Below are 19,239 nucleotides of genomic sequence, written 5' to 3'. Positions count from 1 at the left end.
ATGATAAGCGGTTTCCAGCAAGGTATTCTCTGCAAGTACTGAAATAAGTGGTAACAGATAGTTTTGTGATAGGATAATTTGTAACGAGCATCAAGTAACAAAAGTAATTAAAGTGCAGCAAGGTGGCCCGATCATTTTTGTAGCAAAGGACAAGCCTGGACAAACTCTTATATAGAGAAAAGCGCTCCCGAGGACACATGGGAATATCGTCAAGCTAGTTTTCATCACGTTCATATGATTCGCATTCGGTACTTTGATAATTTGGTATGTGGGTGGACCGGTGCTTGGGTACTGTCCTTACTTGGACAAGCATCCCACTTATGATTAACCTCTATTGCAAGCATACTCAACTACAACAAAAGTATTAAGGTAAACCTAGCCATAGCATGAAACATATGGATCCAAATCAGCCCCTTACGAAGCAACGCATAAACTAGGGTTTAATCTTCTATCACTCTAGCAACCCATCATCTACTTATTACTTCTCAATTCCTTCCTCTAGGCTCAAATAATGGTGAAGTGTTGTGTAGTCGACGTTCACATAACACCACTAGAGGCTAGACAACATACATCTCATCAAAACCTCGAACGAATACCAGATTCACATGACTACTAATAGCAAGACTTCTCCCATGTCCTCGGCAACAAACGTAACTACTCACAAAGCATATTCATGTTCATAATCATAGGGGTACTAATATGCATATAGGATCTGAACATATGATCTTCCACCAAATAAACCAACTAGCATCAACTACAAGGAGTAATTAACACTACTAGCAACCTACTAGTACCAATCCCGGACTTGGATACAAGAATTGGATACAAGAGATGAACTAGGGTTTTGAGAGGAGATGGTGCTGATGAAGATGCTGATGGAGATTGCCCTCTCCCAATGAGAGGATCGTTGGTGATGACGATGGCGATGATTTCCCCCTTCCTGAGGGAAGTTTCCCCGGCAGAACAGCTCTGCCGGAGCCCTAGATTGGATCTGCCAAGATTCTGCCTCGTGGCGGCAGAGTTTCGTCCGAGAAGATGGCTTATTATTTTTTCCTCATCGAAAGACACCATATAGCAGAAGATGGCCATCGGAGGGCCACCAGGGGGCCCACGAGGTAGGGGGGTGCCCAGGGGGGTAGGACGCGCCCCCCACCCTCGTGGGCAGGGTGTGGCCCCCCTGGTGAACTTCTTGCTCTCAGTATTTTTTATATATTCTGAAAATGTCTTCCATGAAGTTTCAGGACTTTTGGAGCTGTGCAGAATAGGTCTCTAATATTTGCTCTTTTTCCAGCCCAGAATCCCAGCTGCCGGTATTCTCCCTCTTTATGTAAACCTTGTAAAATAAGAGAGAATAGGCATAAGTATTGTGACATAATGTGTAATAACAACCCATAATGCAATAAATATCGATATAAAAGGATGATGCAAAATGGACGTATCAAGGTTTTGGAGCAGGTATCCAAGGACCTGTTGATCCTCCTTCACCCAAAGCGGATAGAGAGGATTCGGCCCCTCGGGTTCCTTCCCGGCAACATCCTTGGTGACGAGGGTTTTGGCCGGTGCGGTGGCCGTGTCGTCGGCGTAGTGAAAAACGCTGGCGCCCCGCAGCTGCGGCGTGATCTGTGTCCGCCACAGGATGTAGTTGGTGCGGGAGAGTTTCTCCAGGACTCCACCGCTAAGTGTTGGCTGGAAGGAGGTGGAGGTAGACATGGCTGCGCACGGAGATGGATTGGCTAGGGTTTAGTGGAAGAAGATTGCTCTGTATACCATGTGCGACTTGCGGTAAACGTCTTGCCTATCCTGGTAGACGTGTTGCGTGTTATATAGATGGGTTGCGAGCCTAGATACGCGTACAAGTTGGTTGAGAGAGATACATCTTGGAAAGGAAGAAAACTAGAGATATGGAGATAAAGATTACAAAATACTTGTCTAACTAACTACACCTCCAACGGTGATGATCTTCCTTCCTGTACACGCCATGATCACGCACACAATATCATCATGTTTGACAGTGTCGGTCTATGTTGTAGCATGTGTGGCATACTGTAGAGTACCATTAGCTCTATAAATTAGATAGACGTTACTTTTGAAAGCTTTACTTAGTAGGCAGCAGTAAACTAAGTTTAATTTGGGCAACTTTAACAAGAGAGTTGTATTTCTTCAATCACTCATTACTCAGTAGAGATTCAAAGGGGGCAATTTTATTATGAATCGTCTCATATTTAATTCAACCCAGTCAATCATGTAACACAAGAGAGCCTTCTTTATTTGGCCTACTGCCTTCAAGGCATTGTTGACATCCATCTGATGGACGGGCCAGTCACGCGCAGCGGCGATGGTGAAGACGGCGTGGATGGTGGCAGACTTGACGACCGGACTAAAGGTCTTGTGGAAGTCATCGCTGGGCCGTTGTGAGAACCCGCGGACCACCCACCTGGCCTTGTAGCGCTCCAGCGTGCTTTTCGCCCTCGAGCTTGTGCCGGAACAACCATTTTCCAGAGACGATGTTGGCATGAGCTGGCAGTGGCATGACCGTCCGTGTCTTGTTCACCATCAATGCCCTGTACTCCTCTTGCATTGCAGGTAACTCCAAGGATCTGCCAACACAGCCGAGTTGTGATAGGAGGTCTTCATGCGCCTGTTCTAGCTCTGGCCATTCTCTATATGGTTTGAATCTGAGCAGGCTGCCAAGTAATTTAGTTGCCACTGGCGAACCATAACGTTTCTTTACAATTTCTGATACTACTTCCTCCAAATCCTCTATATATGTCTGCAGATCTATCTCGAGAAAGAGCGGCTTGCTTGACTATTGCGCAGCACATCACTACTAGGGAAAACCCTAGCAGTAGCGCGGGTATTTTGCCTATCAGTAGCGCGTGATGCCGCGCTACTGATAAGGCACTACAGCTAACGTATAGCAGTAGCGCCTGTCATCCCACGCTACTGCTATACATGGATAGTAGTAGCGATCTTTACAGCATAGCATGCTGCTAATATCTGCGACGCTTTTTAGCAGGCCGCGCTACTAGTAAGGGAGCGCTACTGCTAACTTTATTCCCCTCGTAAGGGACTCGGCAACAGCGACGCTTCACGCCGTCTTCCCTCCTGAGGGCTTTATCATGGATCTTAGGTGTGCTAGGGCGTAGCATGGTGTTGTACACAATCCTTCATGTGTTCTTCTTCGGTAGCGTAGTTGTGTGCGTTCTGCATGAACCAGATATCCTGAATCTACTTTGTGAGAGGGCTACCTCTCCACCTTATATTGTTCGCTCGTGTACTTTGATTGGTTGTTTGTTTATATATAAAGCGGGCGAAAGCCTGTTTCGAGAGTTTGAACTCCAGAGTTGGATCATACTTAGTTTGTAACGACCTCGAGCCCATCATGAGCCATTTTTGAGACAAATAAGATAAATTTGTGTCTGTCTGTGTGATGGGGGAGGGGTGTGGAACACAAAAATTCTCGCATCTATCAAAAGACAACCAATTTTTTCCTAAGTATGAAGGTAAGACATTGTTATGATTTTGTCGAATCCCCCTTTATTCGTCAGTAGCTCATTATGTGTACTGAAGATAGCATACCCACGATGCTAGCTTAACCTATTTCTAGTCAAAACTGAGCGAGCTAGACTTGGATCACCCTCCCTCGGCTCATATTGCAACCGAGATACAAAAACGAAGCTTGTACCAACTCATTTATTTTTGAACCAAACCAAAAAATGAGTTGACCTCATTGGGCTCACAAACTTTAAACGGAGCCAGTATGCACCAGACTTCATAATACTTGTCTACAAAAAATGTTTAAGAGTTTCTTACGCAGTGAACATAGGCGCAGTATTAATTAGCTATTTGATCAGGTTCAGCTCTTGCAAGAGCTCAATTTGACTGAGCTAGGCCATTGCTGTTTCACAGTTCAATTTATTTTGAATTAAAGGATTTAATCAAATCAAATTGCAAGTTGAGTTAAATCTTTAATTTGATTTTGGTTGGGGTGCACCACACCCGGGCTGTAGTGCAACGCCTAGGGTACACACAAGGACCTTAGTGGCAAGCCACTATGATGGTTCCTCCCTCATAAAAAATAAATTTAATATCATTATGGACATGTAGTCCATATATCAGATATTAAACTGATAAGAACAAATACTACACTTGATCTTAGCCAAAAGGCCGAGAAAGGTATGAGTTGAAACGTAGTCTTGCCCCTGCTCTTATACCCGTCCGAAGAGCTATGCTGATCTGCGCAAGCGGTGTGGGACTAATCTAACCGGCAGGTTTTCTATTTGATTAGCTTTTTTTTGAGACAATCTATTTGATTAGCTTGATTAGTTTGGGCGTTGAAACCAAGAAAGAAGACTGGGCCTCAAAGCCCAGCCCAGTCGTACAGCCTCGGCAGGAAAGACACGGCCTTTCTGGGGTTGTTCGTTCCCGCTGAAAATAGGATTTTCTGCCTTTGTCTTACACAAAAGATACATAACAGAAGAAGAAAATAATGTGACTGGTACTACTGATTCCACTTGGTGGGAACTGGCTGCAAGGTTCGAAGAGCCATGAGACAAGATCGCTGACCGTGCAAACCAATTCTTGCCAGCCTGACATACGTTTTTTACCCTAACTTGAAGAGCTACACACCATATGCGACGACCACCGGGTGGCGCTGCGGATGAGATTGCTCACCGGAACGACCACTGTATCTCCTCCAGGGTCCTCCCCTTGGTCTCCGGCACCCAAAGTATAACGAACACGAGGGCGAACGCGCTCACGACCATGTACGACGCGAAAGTCCCTGCAATTGTTTATACAGATGATGAATGAGCATGTAAAGTGCATCAAGTTTTATGGTTCAGACAGAATTAATCCTTGGTCAGGCAAGAGGGGACAGCAGAGGCGCCGATCAGTCACGTACCGCCAGCGCTCCAGCTCAGTAGCAGGTTCGCCGTCATTGTCACACCGAAGGAAGTGAGCATGTTGGCCAGCGTCGCGAAGCTCCCTGCGAAGCTCTTGATGCCCACTGGGAGGATCTGAAAATGTTCATTCAAAGTTGGACTGAGGACTTCAGAATATTTCGCTTATGCATCGGTTGTGAAGTTCAGATGCTTGATCTGAATTGTTATTCGTGGCATCTCTCTGAATTGTGGTTATCTGAATGCTCTTGAGGACTATGAGAGGCCAGCAGCTCTTACCTCGGACATTATGAGCCATGGAATGGCACCCATGCCAAAGGAGAAGGTGATGATATAAGCCTGAAGAAATCGTTCAAGTTAAGATGACTTTTTGCATAGGGTTCGACACACACGTCACGCTGTGAAATGATCTAACTGCAGACATACCACAAGAGCCACCAAGGACACCATGCTTAAGGTGTAGTCCGAGTGAGAATCATGTGGTAGATTGTCCTGTAACAAATAACCATCACAACCATATGATAAGTTCAGAGTGGCTTGGCAGAAGAGGAAGAGACCCAGTGATAAACAGTGTTTGACGCTCAGCATCTTAAAATGCAACTCTGAACTTATATTTTTACCAGAATCAAAGGCTAAGACACCTGAATATACCTTGAGGAAAAATGCAACAGAAACTGCAAGAAGGCTTAGAGTTGTCCCAGCAGTAGAGATCTGAAATTTGAAGTGGGAAATATATTACAGTTACATACAGCTTACACTTCATTTAAAAAACATACAGCTTACAAACTAGTAGCGAGGTTGTGAGGAACTTACAATAAGGAGCATCCGTCGGCCAGCTTTATCTAGTAGCGAGGTTGTAACTCCGGTGGCGAGAACCTAATAGAGGTAGTGCTGTCAGCGAGACGAGATCGAACCTTGCTAAAAAAGATAACTTAAATGGCCTCAAAACATGTTACATCACATACCTGAATAGATCCAAGTGCACATGTGGCCAGGTCACTGTTTGTGAACCCTGATGAACTTTACATGTCAAATTTACAAGCCAAAGTATCACAATTGTACTTAAGGAAAATCATTTTTGTACTTCAGAAACAGATGAAACTGCTGGTACTTTGAAGCTATTTGGTCAAGACGAATGATTTTACAGTAGACAATGAAATTGCATCTTCCTACTTCGATTGAGAAAGCAGAATGAAAAACCATGCCATGAGTTAGTTATTGTATTAGTATATTTATTGAAGCTAGCATAGTGCTGAACTCATAATTACAAGGAATTGTTGGGTATAAATCTGTTGGGATCCCCTGTCACTGTCAGGTTGGTTATGTAGCAAACAACCAAACACCTCTCCTATTATTCCAGTCTAAATTAGCAAAGGTAACCTAATTCCATCCGAAAAGTCATGCCTACAACTTACTATGCCTAAACGATAAAAAAAACACCTAGAAAGGAAAATGCTGCATAACTCACCTGCAGCTCTGAAGATTCTACTTGCGTAAAACAGTATGCCATTTATCCCACATAAATTTTGAAGTACTAGCAGGCCAGTTCCTATCTGCCCAAATGTAGCATTATCATTTAAAAAATGCAGTAACTTTTGTATGTGATGGACCAAAAATATGAAAAAGGGTAAGGAAATTACTAGTAAGGGAGTTCGGTACTTCTTTTGATTCAGCTCCTGAAAACGGACCGTAGCCTTTTTGTTTGCAGATGCTACAGCTCTCTGCACAATAGCAATCAAAAAGTTCAAATCTAAAATCAATGATGTTACTTCTAGAAGAGTGACACACATATAGACACATTTCCAATTTTAAGGAAATTATACTAGGCTGAAAATACTTCAGAAGGATTTCCAACTCAATAAGAGAGAGAAAAAGAGTCCAAGTGGTTGCCTTTATATCATTCACTTCCGCTGTTATGTCGGTCTCGAAACCCCTCAAAACTTGCAGAGAAGTCTCGAAATCATCCGTCAAGTTCATCTTTGCCTGAAGACAGATGCATAAAAAGAATGTCATTACAGATTTCAGAGTGATGCTCTGCTTCATATATCGAACTTGAGCATGTACACACCAGCCATCTTGGAGACTCCGGGATGAAGAATAGACCAGGAATCAACAATGTACAAGGCAAGGTCCCTACAAGAATGGATGACAGAGATTTGCATCAGAAGCCGGGTGTCAGAAATTAATGAAAATTCTTACAAAAACAGGGTATCAGAAATTAACTGCAAAATGGTAACAGCAATACCAAACTGCAGTAATATGATAGGTGTTTATTAGTTGCATTACCTAGTACTGCCAGCAACCTCCAAGGAACAAACATGCCTAGCACATAGGCCAAGAAGATACCAAGGGTGATAGACAACTACATAATGAACAACTGCACGGTGAGTTTGACATGAACAATCCATGTACTTGTGACTAGTGAAAATAGGCGGCGTACCTGGTTCACAGAGCCAAGGGCTCCTCTTGTGCTCTGAGGAGATATCTCTGCTATGTATACAGGCACCTGGTATGATGGCATCACACAATTCATACATAACAGTTAGTGTTGTAACTATTAACTAGTCCAATAATGCATCGACAGTAATATAAATTTTGTATGAACTATTGACCATTCTGCATCCAATATATCGACATATCAGTTGATCTATCTTTCCTGAACATTTTTTTAACCAGGTGAGTACTCAAAATCTGAAAGCATGTCCTAGGCACAAAATAAGCATGCACCGAAGATGCTCTATACGAACCGTATATGATATGACGCCAACACCAAATCCTTCGAGCAACCGTCCCATATAGAGAAACGACGAGTCCTGTAGATGAAACATAAGCATGAAGGAAAAGGTTGTGGAAGTAAGCTTGGAAAACATGTGGGCGCATCGTGTCATGTCATACATTGGCAAAGGAGATGGCGAGCCAACCGATGATATTCGGAATCGCTGCGATCATCAACGACTGAAATTCAGTCAGATGCAAGCACATTATTAGAGTATATAAAAGAATGTAACTTCAGTTCAGTGGAGTAAAACAGAAGCCTGAACTTTTCTCACTATATACTTCATCTGCAAAAATATTGCAACACCAGCTCCAAATTTAGAGTGTCGCACGCAACTAATTAAGTAGCTCACGAGATTCGAGACAAATTGTAGAAGGTCAAGTCCTAACTCTGGCTTAAGTAGTAGTCAAAGGGAGAAAAATGGTCGAAACTTCTCACCCCTTTCCGGCCAATGTGCTCGGCCATCTGCCCGCTGGCGATGGCCCCCACCATGGCGCCGACGTTGGACAGCGAGCCGAACGCCGAGAACTGCAGAGCACGCTCGCGCACACACGAAGCTAATCAACATTTTTACTCCAAGAAGTAGAAGTCAAAACAGAGCAAGCATGGAGGCTCCAAAAAAGGACCTGGGAGATGGAGAGGCCGAGGTCGCGGATCATGGCGTCCTGGGTGGGGGAGGAGAAGCCGCAGGTGAAGCCGAACTGGATGGGGCCGAGCGCGACGATGAGCGTGCAGAGGAGCGCCGAGACGTGGGACTCGCGCAGCACGGCCATGGACGAGGCGCCGACTATCTGCCGCGACGACGACCCCACCATCCTGTACCAGCTGCCCGTGTTCTTGAGCAGCAGCGGCTTCCGCGTGCCGCTGCCCTCATGGTCGCTGCCGCTCTCGTCTCCCCCGCCGCCGTTCATCGCCAAGCCAAACGAAGCTAGGCGCGAGGGGATAGTGGCGACAAGATCGGAGGGAGACGACGGGAGGAGCAAGAGCGACAGTGGGAAGAAGAGGTCAGCCGGAAGTTGGTGGCGGATTTGGGACAAGCCGTGTCTGAGCTGGAGAATAATCCAGTTTTGTACTCGGCCAACGGAAATAAATGGGCCAGATTTGTCTCTCCTGCTGTTTCTGGGTATCCAGCCGGTTCATAGGCGCGTCGACGTTATAATACTACGTGTCCACATCACGCGCTTGCTTCTCCAACTGTGCCACATGTGTTGAGTATCAACTTGTGTAAATCTTATACCTGTATTGTATCGTAAATTTGTAATTTGCATGTGGTTAGCGATCCGATCTCTGCACGCGACCCTAGCCCTCCACTATACACATAGAGAGAGTTTGCATTTGGTTTGATGCATGGAACTATCGCGTCGTCTACTCCCTTCATTTCTGAAATAGTGTACTTTCAACTTTGTTGAAAAGTCATGCAAAAAAACCTTTGTTGAAAAGTCAAACTTTTTTATGTTTAGCCGTATTTATATCATAATACACCAACATTTATGTCATCAAATTAGTAGCATTAGATTCATGATAAAAATATATTCTCATCATATACCTATTTGGTTTCACAAAAATCGATATATTTTTGCACAAACTCGATCAAACTTTGAAATAGTTTGACCCTCCAACAAAGTTGAAAGTACATCCTTTAAAGGATGGAGGGAGTATTTTCACATGGCATCGGAGCCTCGCACGATCTGGACAACGACTTACGATGCCACCTTCAGTAGGATCTCACCATCTCCCGCCTCCAACACCATGCTCGCCCTCCGGAAGCAAAACTCCGGCACGACACACAACACTGCCATCTCAGTGTTTGCACGGCTCCTCTGCATCTGGCTACATCATGACACCGGCGATGGTGTGGATGGTCATTGTCAAACTAAGTCGTGGCAACCATCTTCCATGGAAAGCATAGGTTGTCCCCATCATTCACGGCCACCAGCTCCATGGCTATGTTGATGGATTGTTCTCTGCACTGGCAAAGGTCGCACATGAATAGATGCAACTGGAGCTCCAATGGGGGCCAACTCCGCCTACATGGTGTAGTACACACAGGACCAACTAATCCTCTTTGTGCTCCTCTCAACATTGTAGCCTCAAATGTGTCATCATGGACGTTCGGTCTTGGCTCCTCCGTTGCGGTGTGCATCGCGGTAAAGAGGGTGCTTTCCTCCCAATCTCATACATGAGTCGCTTGGATCCAAAAGCAATTGGTGTTGATCCAAATGAATGATCTCAACATGGCCGACTACTATGACCATGTCAAGTCCTCTGGAGACTAGCTGACAACCACTGGAATCTCCATCACCGATGATGAGCTGATGATCCATCTTTTGGCATGTCTCGATCAGTTGTACGAGGCCCTCACCATCTCCATCAACCTGAAGGAACCTGATGAGATCACACTAGCCAATCTTTACTCTCATATGCTGAACTATGAGACTCTACAAGAGGCGTACGACACCAGCTACTAAATCTCCACTGGATGCGGGAACGACGAAAACAATTATGGCCGCAGACACAACAATGGTGGTGGTCGCGATGGCTACAAGAACCAAGGAGGTGGCCATGAGAATCAAGGGGCGCAGGGGTACTCCTAACTAGGGCGACGACAATGCGTGAGGTCTTGCCGGCAGAAGGAATGCACCTCCCAAGCACAATGACCACTACTTCAGCGGCAACTCCAACAAATCGGTCGATGGAATGCCAAATCAATGGCAAGAATCCCTCCCCCCCTCCCGCGCGTACTAGTGCTACGACCGGCACAATGAGACCTATCAAGGGGAAGATCCTCACTTCACCAACAACATCAACATCGACCATCAAACTTATGATCTGGCATGCTACGTAGATCATGGAGCCACCGATCACATCACCAAGGAGATAGAAAAAAGCTCAACGCCCCGGAGGTCTACAACGGCAAGGTTCAAGTCCATGCGACCAACAGGTCTGGCATGACAATTTCCCACATTGGTACATATCATACTCATATGCCCGCACGGTCAACCTCTTGCTTTACATAATGTTCTCCATGTCCCTCAAGCTCAAAAGAGCCTTCTGTGTGCACATTGTCTCACTAGTGGTAACAATATCTCAACTGTACTTTTCCCTAGTGGATTTTTTTGGTTAAGGATCTACCTTCAAGGAAGGTTCTTGAGGGGGCAGTGAGGGTAGTCTCTATCCCATCTATGGAAGAAGCTCACGTCATCATAGGTCAGCCTTGTTCGCATTTGTCAAGCCAACTCACTCACGATGGCACCATCGCCTGGGCCATCTGTCATCTATCATCTTTGACAACGTCTTGAGTTGTCTTGGTCCAAAAGACGTGTCTTCCTTAAGTACATTCCAATTCACAAGGGGCATTAATGCTCACATATGTCCTCTGGTCGGTCCTCGTCGGTTTGATGTACTAGTACCAGAAAACCAAACCATCATCTCATCTATTTTCACACTAAACACCAAGGAAAGACAATGTGTGACTCGCATGGCAGCACAATTAACCATCGCTTAGTATTTTCTCGAAAAAAAACCATCGCTTAGTAAAAGAGTGGAACTTTAGCTTAGTTAATTATTGTGGTCGCAAAGCAAGTGACATGATCAAAATGGTTGGATTTTCTTCATGAAGAACACTCGCAATGATTGTATATTTGACAGAACGAAAGCTCCATTTTTTTTGAAGGTTTCCTTCATGGTGATAAGCTAGACCCATATGTTACCGTTACTTCCGAGGGAGGAGGAGCGGGCGCCCACGGTCATTGGATGAAAACGATAGGAGATGTTCACTCAAAATTTATTCAACCGATTTGGTTGATGGCTTAGTAGTGGGAATTGTGATGCAGGAGGCTCATTTTTTCTCTTTCTCTTTGCCCTTCGGGTAGCCATATATTGCAATATATTAGCAAAAGGCTCGTGCGTTACAGCGGGAGAAAAAAAAACCTCTCATATCTCTAGTTAGGTTAGTTGGACAAACTGTGTATGGCTGATTGGCAGGTTATGAATCAAACCCTCCCATTGACAATTTTTTTTGTGTGCTCTCCGGACCTGCGCCACGTGCACCGCCAGATGGGCTTCCTCCGTTGGGCCAAAACGGGTGGCAAGTAGAAACTAAATAGCGTATGTGAAATTAATTGAAGCGTGACCAAACGAAACGGGACGAAACCAAAAATATCACCTCCCTTTAATAGTAGGTATAGATAATTTTTGAACTCTACTGAACATAGCTCAGATGACCAACTTAGTAATACTTAATTAATAATGTCATGTGCATCACTCAATGCAATGGCCAAGGAGCCTTCCACTGTTTTTTTCTTTTTTCTTGGAAAAAACACGGGAACACTTCACCAACACATTTTCTTCATTACCAACTCCTCTCATCTTTTCTCAAAAAAAAGGAAAAAAAAACTCCTCTCCTCTGTCATATCAAATGCCACACAATACTAACTAAGCAACTCACGAGCTGGCCTGATTAATTACACCCCAAGAAAAGTCTCCTTCCTCCTCTCGTCGGCATCGCCGCCGATCCGCCCCGGCTCCGATGGCCTTTGGCCTGTGGAGGTGCGGAGGATCTCAGCCCCCCGCCGGCGGGAGGGACCCCATTCTTGTTTTTGCTAGGTTGAACATCTCAGTTAGGGCTGTATGGCGGTGGCAATGTCCCTCGGTAGCAATAATGTCTCCCACGTTTTATCCCCGTCCCGATGGTGCGAATAGCGTTGTCGGAGCATGTGTGGAGGTGTGTCTCTGTCGGATCTCATGGGATTCGGTCAGTCCTGGTCTTCGGTGGATTTATTTGGATCTAGTTTTGTTCGTCTTCATTCGTGTGGTTCCAGGTTTGATTTTTCCGATCTACAACTCTCTTCATCGGTGATGGTTGCTGCTCTGGTGCGCTGATCCTTTGGGACCTTAGCACAACGACTTTCCGACTGTCTACTACAACAAGGTTTGCCCGGCTCTGGTGATGGAGGGGCGATGACGGCGGCGCGCCTTCGGCTCGCTCCAGTGCTTATAGTCGTCGCTAGGTGGTCCATAGATCTAGTTGTATTTTTATTACCTCTTGTGTTCTCTGTACCCATGATTGACGAATAGATTGAAAATTTCTCTTGCAAAAAAGAAAAACTCACGAGCTGACTTTTTTTAGCTAACTCATGAGCTGACTAATTAAGGTTAACTCTAAATTTTTGCAAGTAAATACCGTACTAGCTAGAAGGAGAAAATTGTCCAAATTTCTCACCACTTTTCCGGCCAATATGCTCGGACATCTCCCCGCTGGCGATGGCCCCCACTTTGGACAACGAGTCGATTGGCGAGAACCGCACATCATGCTCACAGTCGCACACACGAAGCTAGCTGGACACTTTAGGTCTGGGAGATGGCGAGGCCAAGGTCGCGGATCATGGGTTCATGGTGTCCTGGGCAGTTAGAACAGTCACAATGTCTCCTGTCCCACCAGCCACCGCGAGGGGGTGGCGAGTGAAGGCAAAATTGACAAATTTGACATTAGAGCGAAAGTATTTCACAAACAAAACTGTTTTAAAAAATATTTTACACCGCTGATCCTTTTCTGCAGCTCCTTACACCTAGGCGCGGCACTGTGTAGTGCAGCGCCTAGCTGTCTGTGCGGCGCCTGAGTGTTAGGCGCTGCACATTAAGGATCAGTTGAGTGAAATATTTTGAAAAATAATTTAGTTTGTGAAATTTGTGCCTTTTGCCCCGAGTGACAAGATTGGATAAGACAAGAGGAGCAACAGGACAGCGGAAAGAATAGACAATTCTTGTGTGAGCTGGAGAACATGGTCGCCTTGTCTAGTTTTGTCCTCAGCCGACAAAAATAAATGAGCTATAGATTTGTCTCTCTTGCTGTTTCTGGGTACGGTATCCAACCAGCTGTTCAGGGCCAGTTCTTTTCAGCGATTCTCCCAGAATCACCCCTCTCCCCAGCTTCTCCCAGAATCGCTGCTCCATATTTTTTTTACAATCCTATCTAGTTAAGGTCTAATTAGCTAGGATTGTAAAAAATATATGGAGTAGTGATTCTGGGAGAAGCTGGGGAGGGGGGCGATTCTGGGAGAAGTTTGGGATCGTTTAATCATTCTGAAAACTTATAAAGAAATTCGTTCTGAAAAAAGAAACCTGGGTCTATTGATTTCTCCGTGGCTTTCTTTCTTTTTTCTCTCTTCGGTTGCCCGCCATCCTGCATTTTTCTCTCTTCGGTTGCCCGCCATCCTGCCGACCTGTCCACCGTCATCGGCCTGACCATCCGCTTCCCTGCACCCACGCAGGTGTTCTCGACGCATGCCACCAAGCCGCCTCTGCCATCTTTCTAATCCCCTTAATTTTTCCGGCCGCGGCAATCTACTCCCGCATCCATCAACATTCGTCTCCACGGAAATCGTCCGAAACACACAAAAAAACTCAGTTGCCTGAAGACGGCTAGTTGACATTTTAAACTCCCGAGCCAGATTAGCTTCTTTTTTTTTTGTTTGGGGCTTGTCTTGTTATGCCCCCATCGATGATTTAAGACTTGATTGTACTTTGAACCGACTTGTTGGATACTTGGGCTGTTGCTTTATAATATAAAGTAGGGGAACCTTTTTTTCGTAACTTTTGACTATTGACCTCTCAAAATAGATGCTCTCGTAGTAGAAAGATTATGTTGCATGTGTACAAACAACATTGTAACTTTTTACTCGGCTCTCATGTTTACATGGTAATCTGTCCAATATCTATTTGGTGACATCTTCCTGTTGTCACATCTTCATTGTCGAAAGCCACGGAAAGGGCAAACCATTTTCTTCATACATTAGTAGAATAAGGGCCTTTAGTCCCGGTTCATAAGGGCCTTCAGTCCCGGTTCCTGAATCGGGACTAAAGGGTCGTTATTAAAGCCTTCCCCTTTAGTCCCAGTTCTTACATCAACCGGGACTAAAGGCCCTCCATGTGGCCACTGTCTGGAGGTCCACCTTTAGTCCCGGTTGGTTACACCAACCGGGACTAAAGGAAATTTTATTTTTTTTTGAATTTTGAATTTGTTTTTGATTTTTTTTTCCGATTTTCAAATTTCTGAATTATTCTAACCTCTAATCTCTAATCACCCTCATCACTACTTAATTTAACCTCTAATCTCTAATCACCCCTCATCATTTCAAATCATCTAACTTCCCGGACGGTCACTCATCCTCTTACTACTTCAGCCTGAGCACGCTTAACTTTCGGATTCTATCCCCCCTCGTTTCCAAGTCTGCACTTATTGTTTTCCTGACAATAGTAAGATGTCAATCGTATTAACCCTCAGGAGTTTAGCTTGAGCATGAAGTCACACGTTTCACTGTTTGAGTTTGAAACTATTATTTAAAAAATAATTATTTAGTAACACTAATATTTCTTGAATAAGTAGTTTGACCATAGTTTGACCACAGTTTGACCAGATTTGACCAAAATTCAAAAAAATGAAATAATTATTGTTGGGGAACGTAGCAGAATTTTAAAATTTTCTACGCATCACCAAGACCAATCTATGGAGTCATCTAGCAACGAGGGAGAGGGGAGTGCATCTACATACCCTTGTAGATCGCGAGCGGAAGCGTTCAAGAGAACGGGGTTGATGGAGTCGTACTCGTCGTGATCCAAATCACCGAGGACCGAGCGCCGAACGGACGACACCTCCGCGTTCAACACACGTACGGTTGGGGAAGACGTCTCCTCCTTCTTGATCCAGCAAGGGGAAGAAGAGGTTGATGGAGATCCAGCAGCACGACGGCGTGGTGGTGGAAGCAGCGGTGATCTCGGAAGGGCTTCGCCAAGCTCCAACGAGAGGGAGAGGTGTTACGAGGGGAGAGGGAGGTGCCAGGGACTTGGGTGCGGCTGCCCTCCCTCCCCCACTATATATAGGGCCCCTAGGGGGGCGCCGGCCCTAGGAGATCCCAACTCCAAGGGGGGCGGCGTCCAAGGGGGGACTTGCCCCCCAAGTCAGGTGGGGCGCCCCCCATCCATAGGGTTTCCAACCCTAGGCGCAGGGGGAGGCCCATGGGGGTGCACCAGCCCACCAGGGGCTGGTTCCCCTCCCACTTCAGCCCATGGGGCCCTCCAGGATAGGTGGCCCCACCCGGTGGACCCCCGGGACCCTTCCGGTGGTCCCGGTACAATACCGATTACTCTCGAAACTTTCCCGATGGCCGAAACTGAACTTCCTATATATAAATCTTCACCTCCGGACCATTCCGGAACTCCTCGTGACGTCCGGGATCTCATCCGAGACTCCGAACAACTTTCGGATTACCGCATACTAATATCTCTACAACCCTAGCATCACCGAACCTTAAGTGTGTAGACCCTACGGGTTCGGGAGACACGCAGACATGACCGAGACGACTCTTTGGTTAATAACCAATAGCGGGATCTGGATACCCATGTTGGCTCCCACATGTTTCACGATGATCTCATCGGATGAACCACGATGTCGAGGATTCAATCAATCCCGTATTCAATTCCCTTTGTCAATCGGTACGTTACTTGCCCGAGATTCGATCGTCGGTATCCCAATACCTCGTTCAATCTCATTACCGGCAAGTCACTTTACTCGTACCGTAATGCATGATCTCGTGACCAAACACTTGGTCACATTGAGCTCATTATGATGATGCGTTACCGAGTGGGCCCAGAGATACCTCTCCGTCATACGGAGTGACAAATTCTAGTCTCGATCCGTGTCAACCCAACAGATACTTTCGGGGATACCTGTAGTATACCTTTATAGTCACCAAGTTACGTTGTGACATTTGGTACACCCAAAGCACTCCTACGGCATCCGGGAGTTACACGATCTCATGGTCTAAGGAAATGATACTTGACATTGGAAAAGCTCTAGCAAACGAACTATACGATCTTGTGTTATGCTTAGGATTGGGTCTTGTCCATCATATCATTCTCCTAATGATGTGATCCTGTTATCAATGACATCCAATGTCCATAGTCAGGAAACCATGACTATATGTTGATCAACGAGCTAGTTAACTAGAGGCTCACTAGGGACATGTTATGGTCTATGTATTCACACATGTATTATGATTTCCGGATAACACAATTATAGCATGAATAATAGACAATTATCATGAACAAGGAAATATAATAATAATCATTTTATTATTGCCTCTAGGGCATATTTCCAACAGTCTCCCACTTGCACTAGAGTCAATAATATAGTTACATTGTGATGAATCGAACACCCATAGAGTTCTGGTGTTGATCATGTTTTGCTCACGGAAGAGGTTTAGTCAACGGATCTGCGACATTCAGATCCGTATGTACTTTGCAAATATCTATGTCTCCATCTTGAACATTTTCACGAATGGAGTTGAAGCGGTGCTTGATGTGCCTGGTCCTCTTGTGAAACCTGGGCTCCTTGGCAAGGGCAATAGCTCCAGTGTTGTCACAGAAGAGAGTGATCGGCCTCGACGCATTGGGTATGACTCCTAGGTCGGTGATGAACTCCTTCATCCAGATTGCTTCATGCGCTGCTTTCGAGGCTGCCATGTACTCCGCTTCACATGTAGATCCCGCCACGACGCTTTGCTTGCAACTGCACCAGCTTACTGCCCCACCATTCAAAATATACACGTATCCGGTTTGTGACTTAGAGTCATCCAGATCTGTGTCGAAGCTAGCGTCGACGTTACCCTTTATGACGAGCTCCTCGTCACCTCCATATAGGAGAAACATATCCTTAGTCCTTTTCAGGTACTTCAGGATGTTCTTGACCGCTGTCCAGTGTTTCATGTCGGGATTACTTTGGTACCTTCCTACCAAACTCACGACAAGGTTTACATCAGGTCTGGTACACAGCATGGCATACATGATAGACCCTATGGCTGAGGCATAGGGGACGACACTCATCTTTTCTCTATCTTCTGCCGTGGTCGGACATTGAGCTGAGCTTAATTTCATACCTTGCAACACAGGCAAGAACCCCTTCTTGGACTGATCCATATTGAACTTCTTCAATATCTTATCAAGGTATGTGCTTTGTGAAAGACCTATGAGGCGTCTCGATCTATCTCTATAGATCTTGATGCCTAATATGTAAGCAGCTTCTCCAAGGTCCTTCATTGAAAAACACTTATTCATGTAAGCCTTAATACTGTCCAAAAGTTCTATATTATTTCCCATCAAAAGTATGTCATCCATATATAATATGAGAAATGCTACAGAGCTCCCACTCACTTTCTTGTAAACACAGGCTTCTCCATAAGTCTGCATAAACCCAAACGCTTTGATCATTTCATTAAAGCGAATGTTCCAAGTCCGAGATGCTTGCACCAGCCCATAGATGGAGCGCTGGAGCTTGCATACCTTGTTAGCATTCTTAGGATCGACAAAACCTTCCGGCTGCATCATATACAATTCTTCCTTAAGAAAGCCGTTAAGGAATGCCGTTTTGACGTCCATTTGTCATATCTCATAATCATAGTATGCGATAATTGCTAACATGATTCGGATGGACTTCAGCTTCGCTACGGGTGAGAAGGTCTCATCGTAGTCAACCCCTTGAACTTGTCGATAACCCTTAGCGACAAGTCAAGCCTTATAGATGGTAACATTACCATCCGCGTCCGTCTTCTTCTTAAAGATCAATTTATTCTCTATCGCTCGCCGATCATCGGGCAAGTCTGTCAAAGTCCATACTTTGTTTTCATACATGGATCCTCTCTCGGATTGCATGGCTTCAAGCCATTTGTTGGAATCTGAGCCCACCATTGCTTCTTCATAGCTCGAAGGTTCACCGTTGTCTAACAACATAATTTCCAGGACAGGGTTGCCATACCATTCTGGTGTGGAACGTGTCCTTGTGGACCTTCGAAGTTCAGTAGCAACTTGATCCGAAGTACCTTGATCATCATCATTAACTTCCTCTCTAGTCGGTGCAGGCACCACATGAACATCTTCCTGAGCTGCGCTACTTTCCGGTTCAAGAGGCAGTACTTCATCGAGTTCTACTTTCCTCCCACTTACTTCTCTCGAGAGAAACTCTTTCTCCAGAAAGGACCCGTTCTTGGCAACAAAGATCTTGCCTTTGGATCTGAGGTAGAAGGTATACCCAATGGTTTCCTTAGGGTATCCTATGAAGACACATTTTTTCGACTTGGGTTCGAGCTTTTCAGGTTGAAGTTTCTTGACATAAGCATCGCATCCCCAAAATTTTAGAAACGACAGCTTAGGTTTCTTCCCAAACCATAATTCATACGGTGTCGTCTCAACGGATTTAGACGGTGCCCTATTTAAAGTGAATGTAGCTGTCTCTAGAGCGTATCCCCAAAATGATAGCGGTAAATCAATGAGTGACATCATAGATCGCACCATATCCAATAGAGTGCGGATTTTCGTTCTGAACATTTTGATATATTATACTTTTTTTCCGACATCGTATGCAAAAGTTACAGCCGTTTTACATTTTCCCTACATTTTTTGCAAAACATGTCCAAATTTAAGTTTTTAAATTTTCCTAACTAGTAGATGTAGTAATATAACTATCTCTCAAAGGATTTTATTTTTTGAAGTTTTTATCATTTTCTTTTGATT

At 45.1% G+C, this 19,239-nt stretch overlaps 1 protein-coding gene and 1 non-coding gene across 2 annotated transcripts; both read right to left on the bottom strand.

The window, feature by feature from the left end:
• Window positions 1-3,983: 3,983 nt before the first annotated feature.
• Window positions 3,984-4,180, bottom strand: LOC119295782. The gene has a single exon (XR_005144243.1). It is a non-coding gene; the product is annotated as a U2 spliceosomal RNA (small nuclear RNA).
• A 199-nt stretch (window positions 4,181-4,379) lies between these two features.
• On the bottom strand, window positions 4,380-8,731 carry LOC119292536 (sugar transporter ERD6-like 4). Its single transcript, XM_037571347.1, has 17 exons — window positions 8,304-8,731; window positions 8,116-8,205; window positions 7,797-7,856; window positions 7,649-7,714; window positions 7,342-7,407; window positions 7,188-7,263; window positions 6,970-7,034; window positions 6,792-6,884; window positions 6,542-6,622; window positions 6,370-6,454; window positions 5,867-5,913; window positions 5,715-5,777; window positions 5,553-5,612; window positions 5,328-5,393; window positions 5,181-5,240; window positions 4,904-5,018; window positions 4,380-4,783 (listed from the first exon to the last, which is right to left on the bottom strand). Exons 1-17 carry the CDS (start codon window positions 8,586-8,588, stop codon window positions 4,671-4,673), a joined length of 1,491 nt encoding a protein of 496 aa, XP_037427244.1. The 5' UTR covers window positions 8,589-8,731; the 3' UTR covers window positions 4,380-4,670.
• Between the last annotated feature and the right edge of the window lie 10,508 nt (window positions 8,732-19,239).

This window comes from Triticum dicoccoides, chromosome 1A, assembly GCF_002162155.2.
Source record: "Triticum dicoccoides isolate Atlit2015 ecotype Zavitan chromosome 1A, WEW_v2.0, whole genome shotgun sequence".
NCBI lineage: Eukaryota > Viridiplantae > Streptophyta > Magnoliopsida > Poales > Poaceae > Triticum > Triticum dicoccoides.
This window is presented reverse-complemented; position numbering and strand designations above follow the sequence as displayed.

Coding starts and splice junctions, on each gene's coding strand:
- LOC119292536 (XM_037571347.1), bottom strand. CDS start 8,588: ATGAACGGCGGCGGGGGAGACGAGAGCGGCAGCGACCATGAGGGCAGC. Junction 7,715..7,796: donor TCGCCATCTCCTTTGCCAAT/GTATGACATGAC, acceptor TTTCATCTACAG/GACTCGTCGTTTCTCTATAT. Junction 7,408..7,648: donor TTGGCGTCATATCATATACG/GTTCGTATAGAG, acceptor CCATCATACCAG/GTGCCTGTATACATAGCAGA.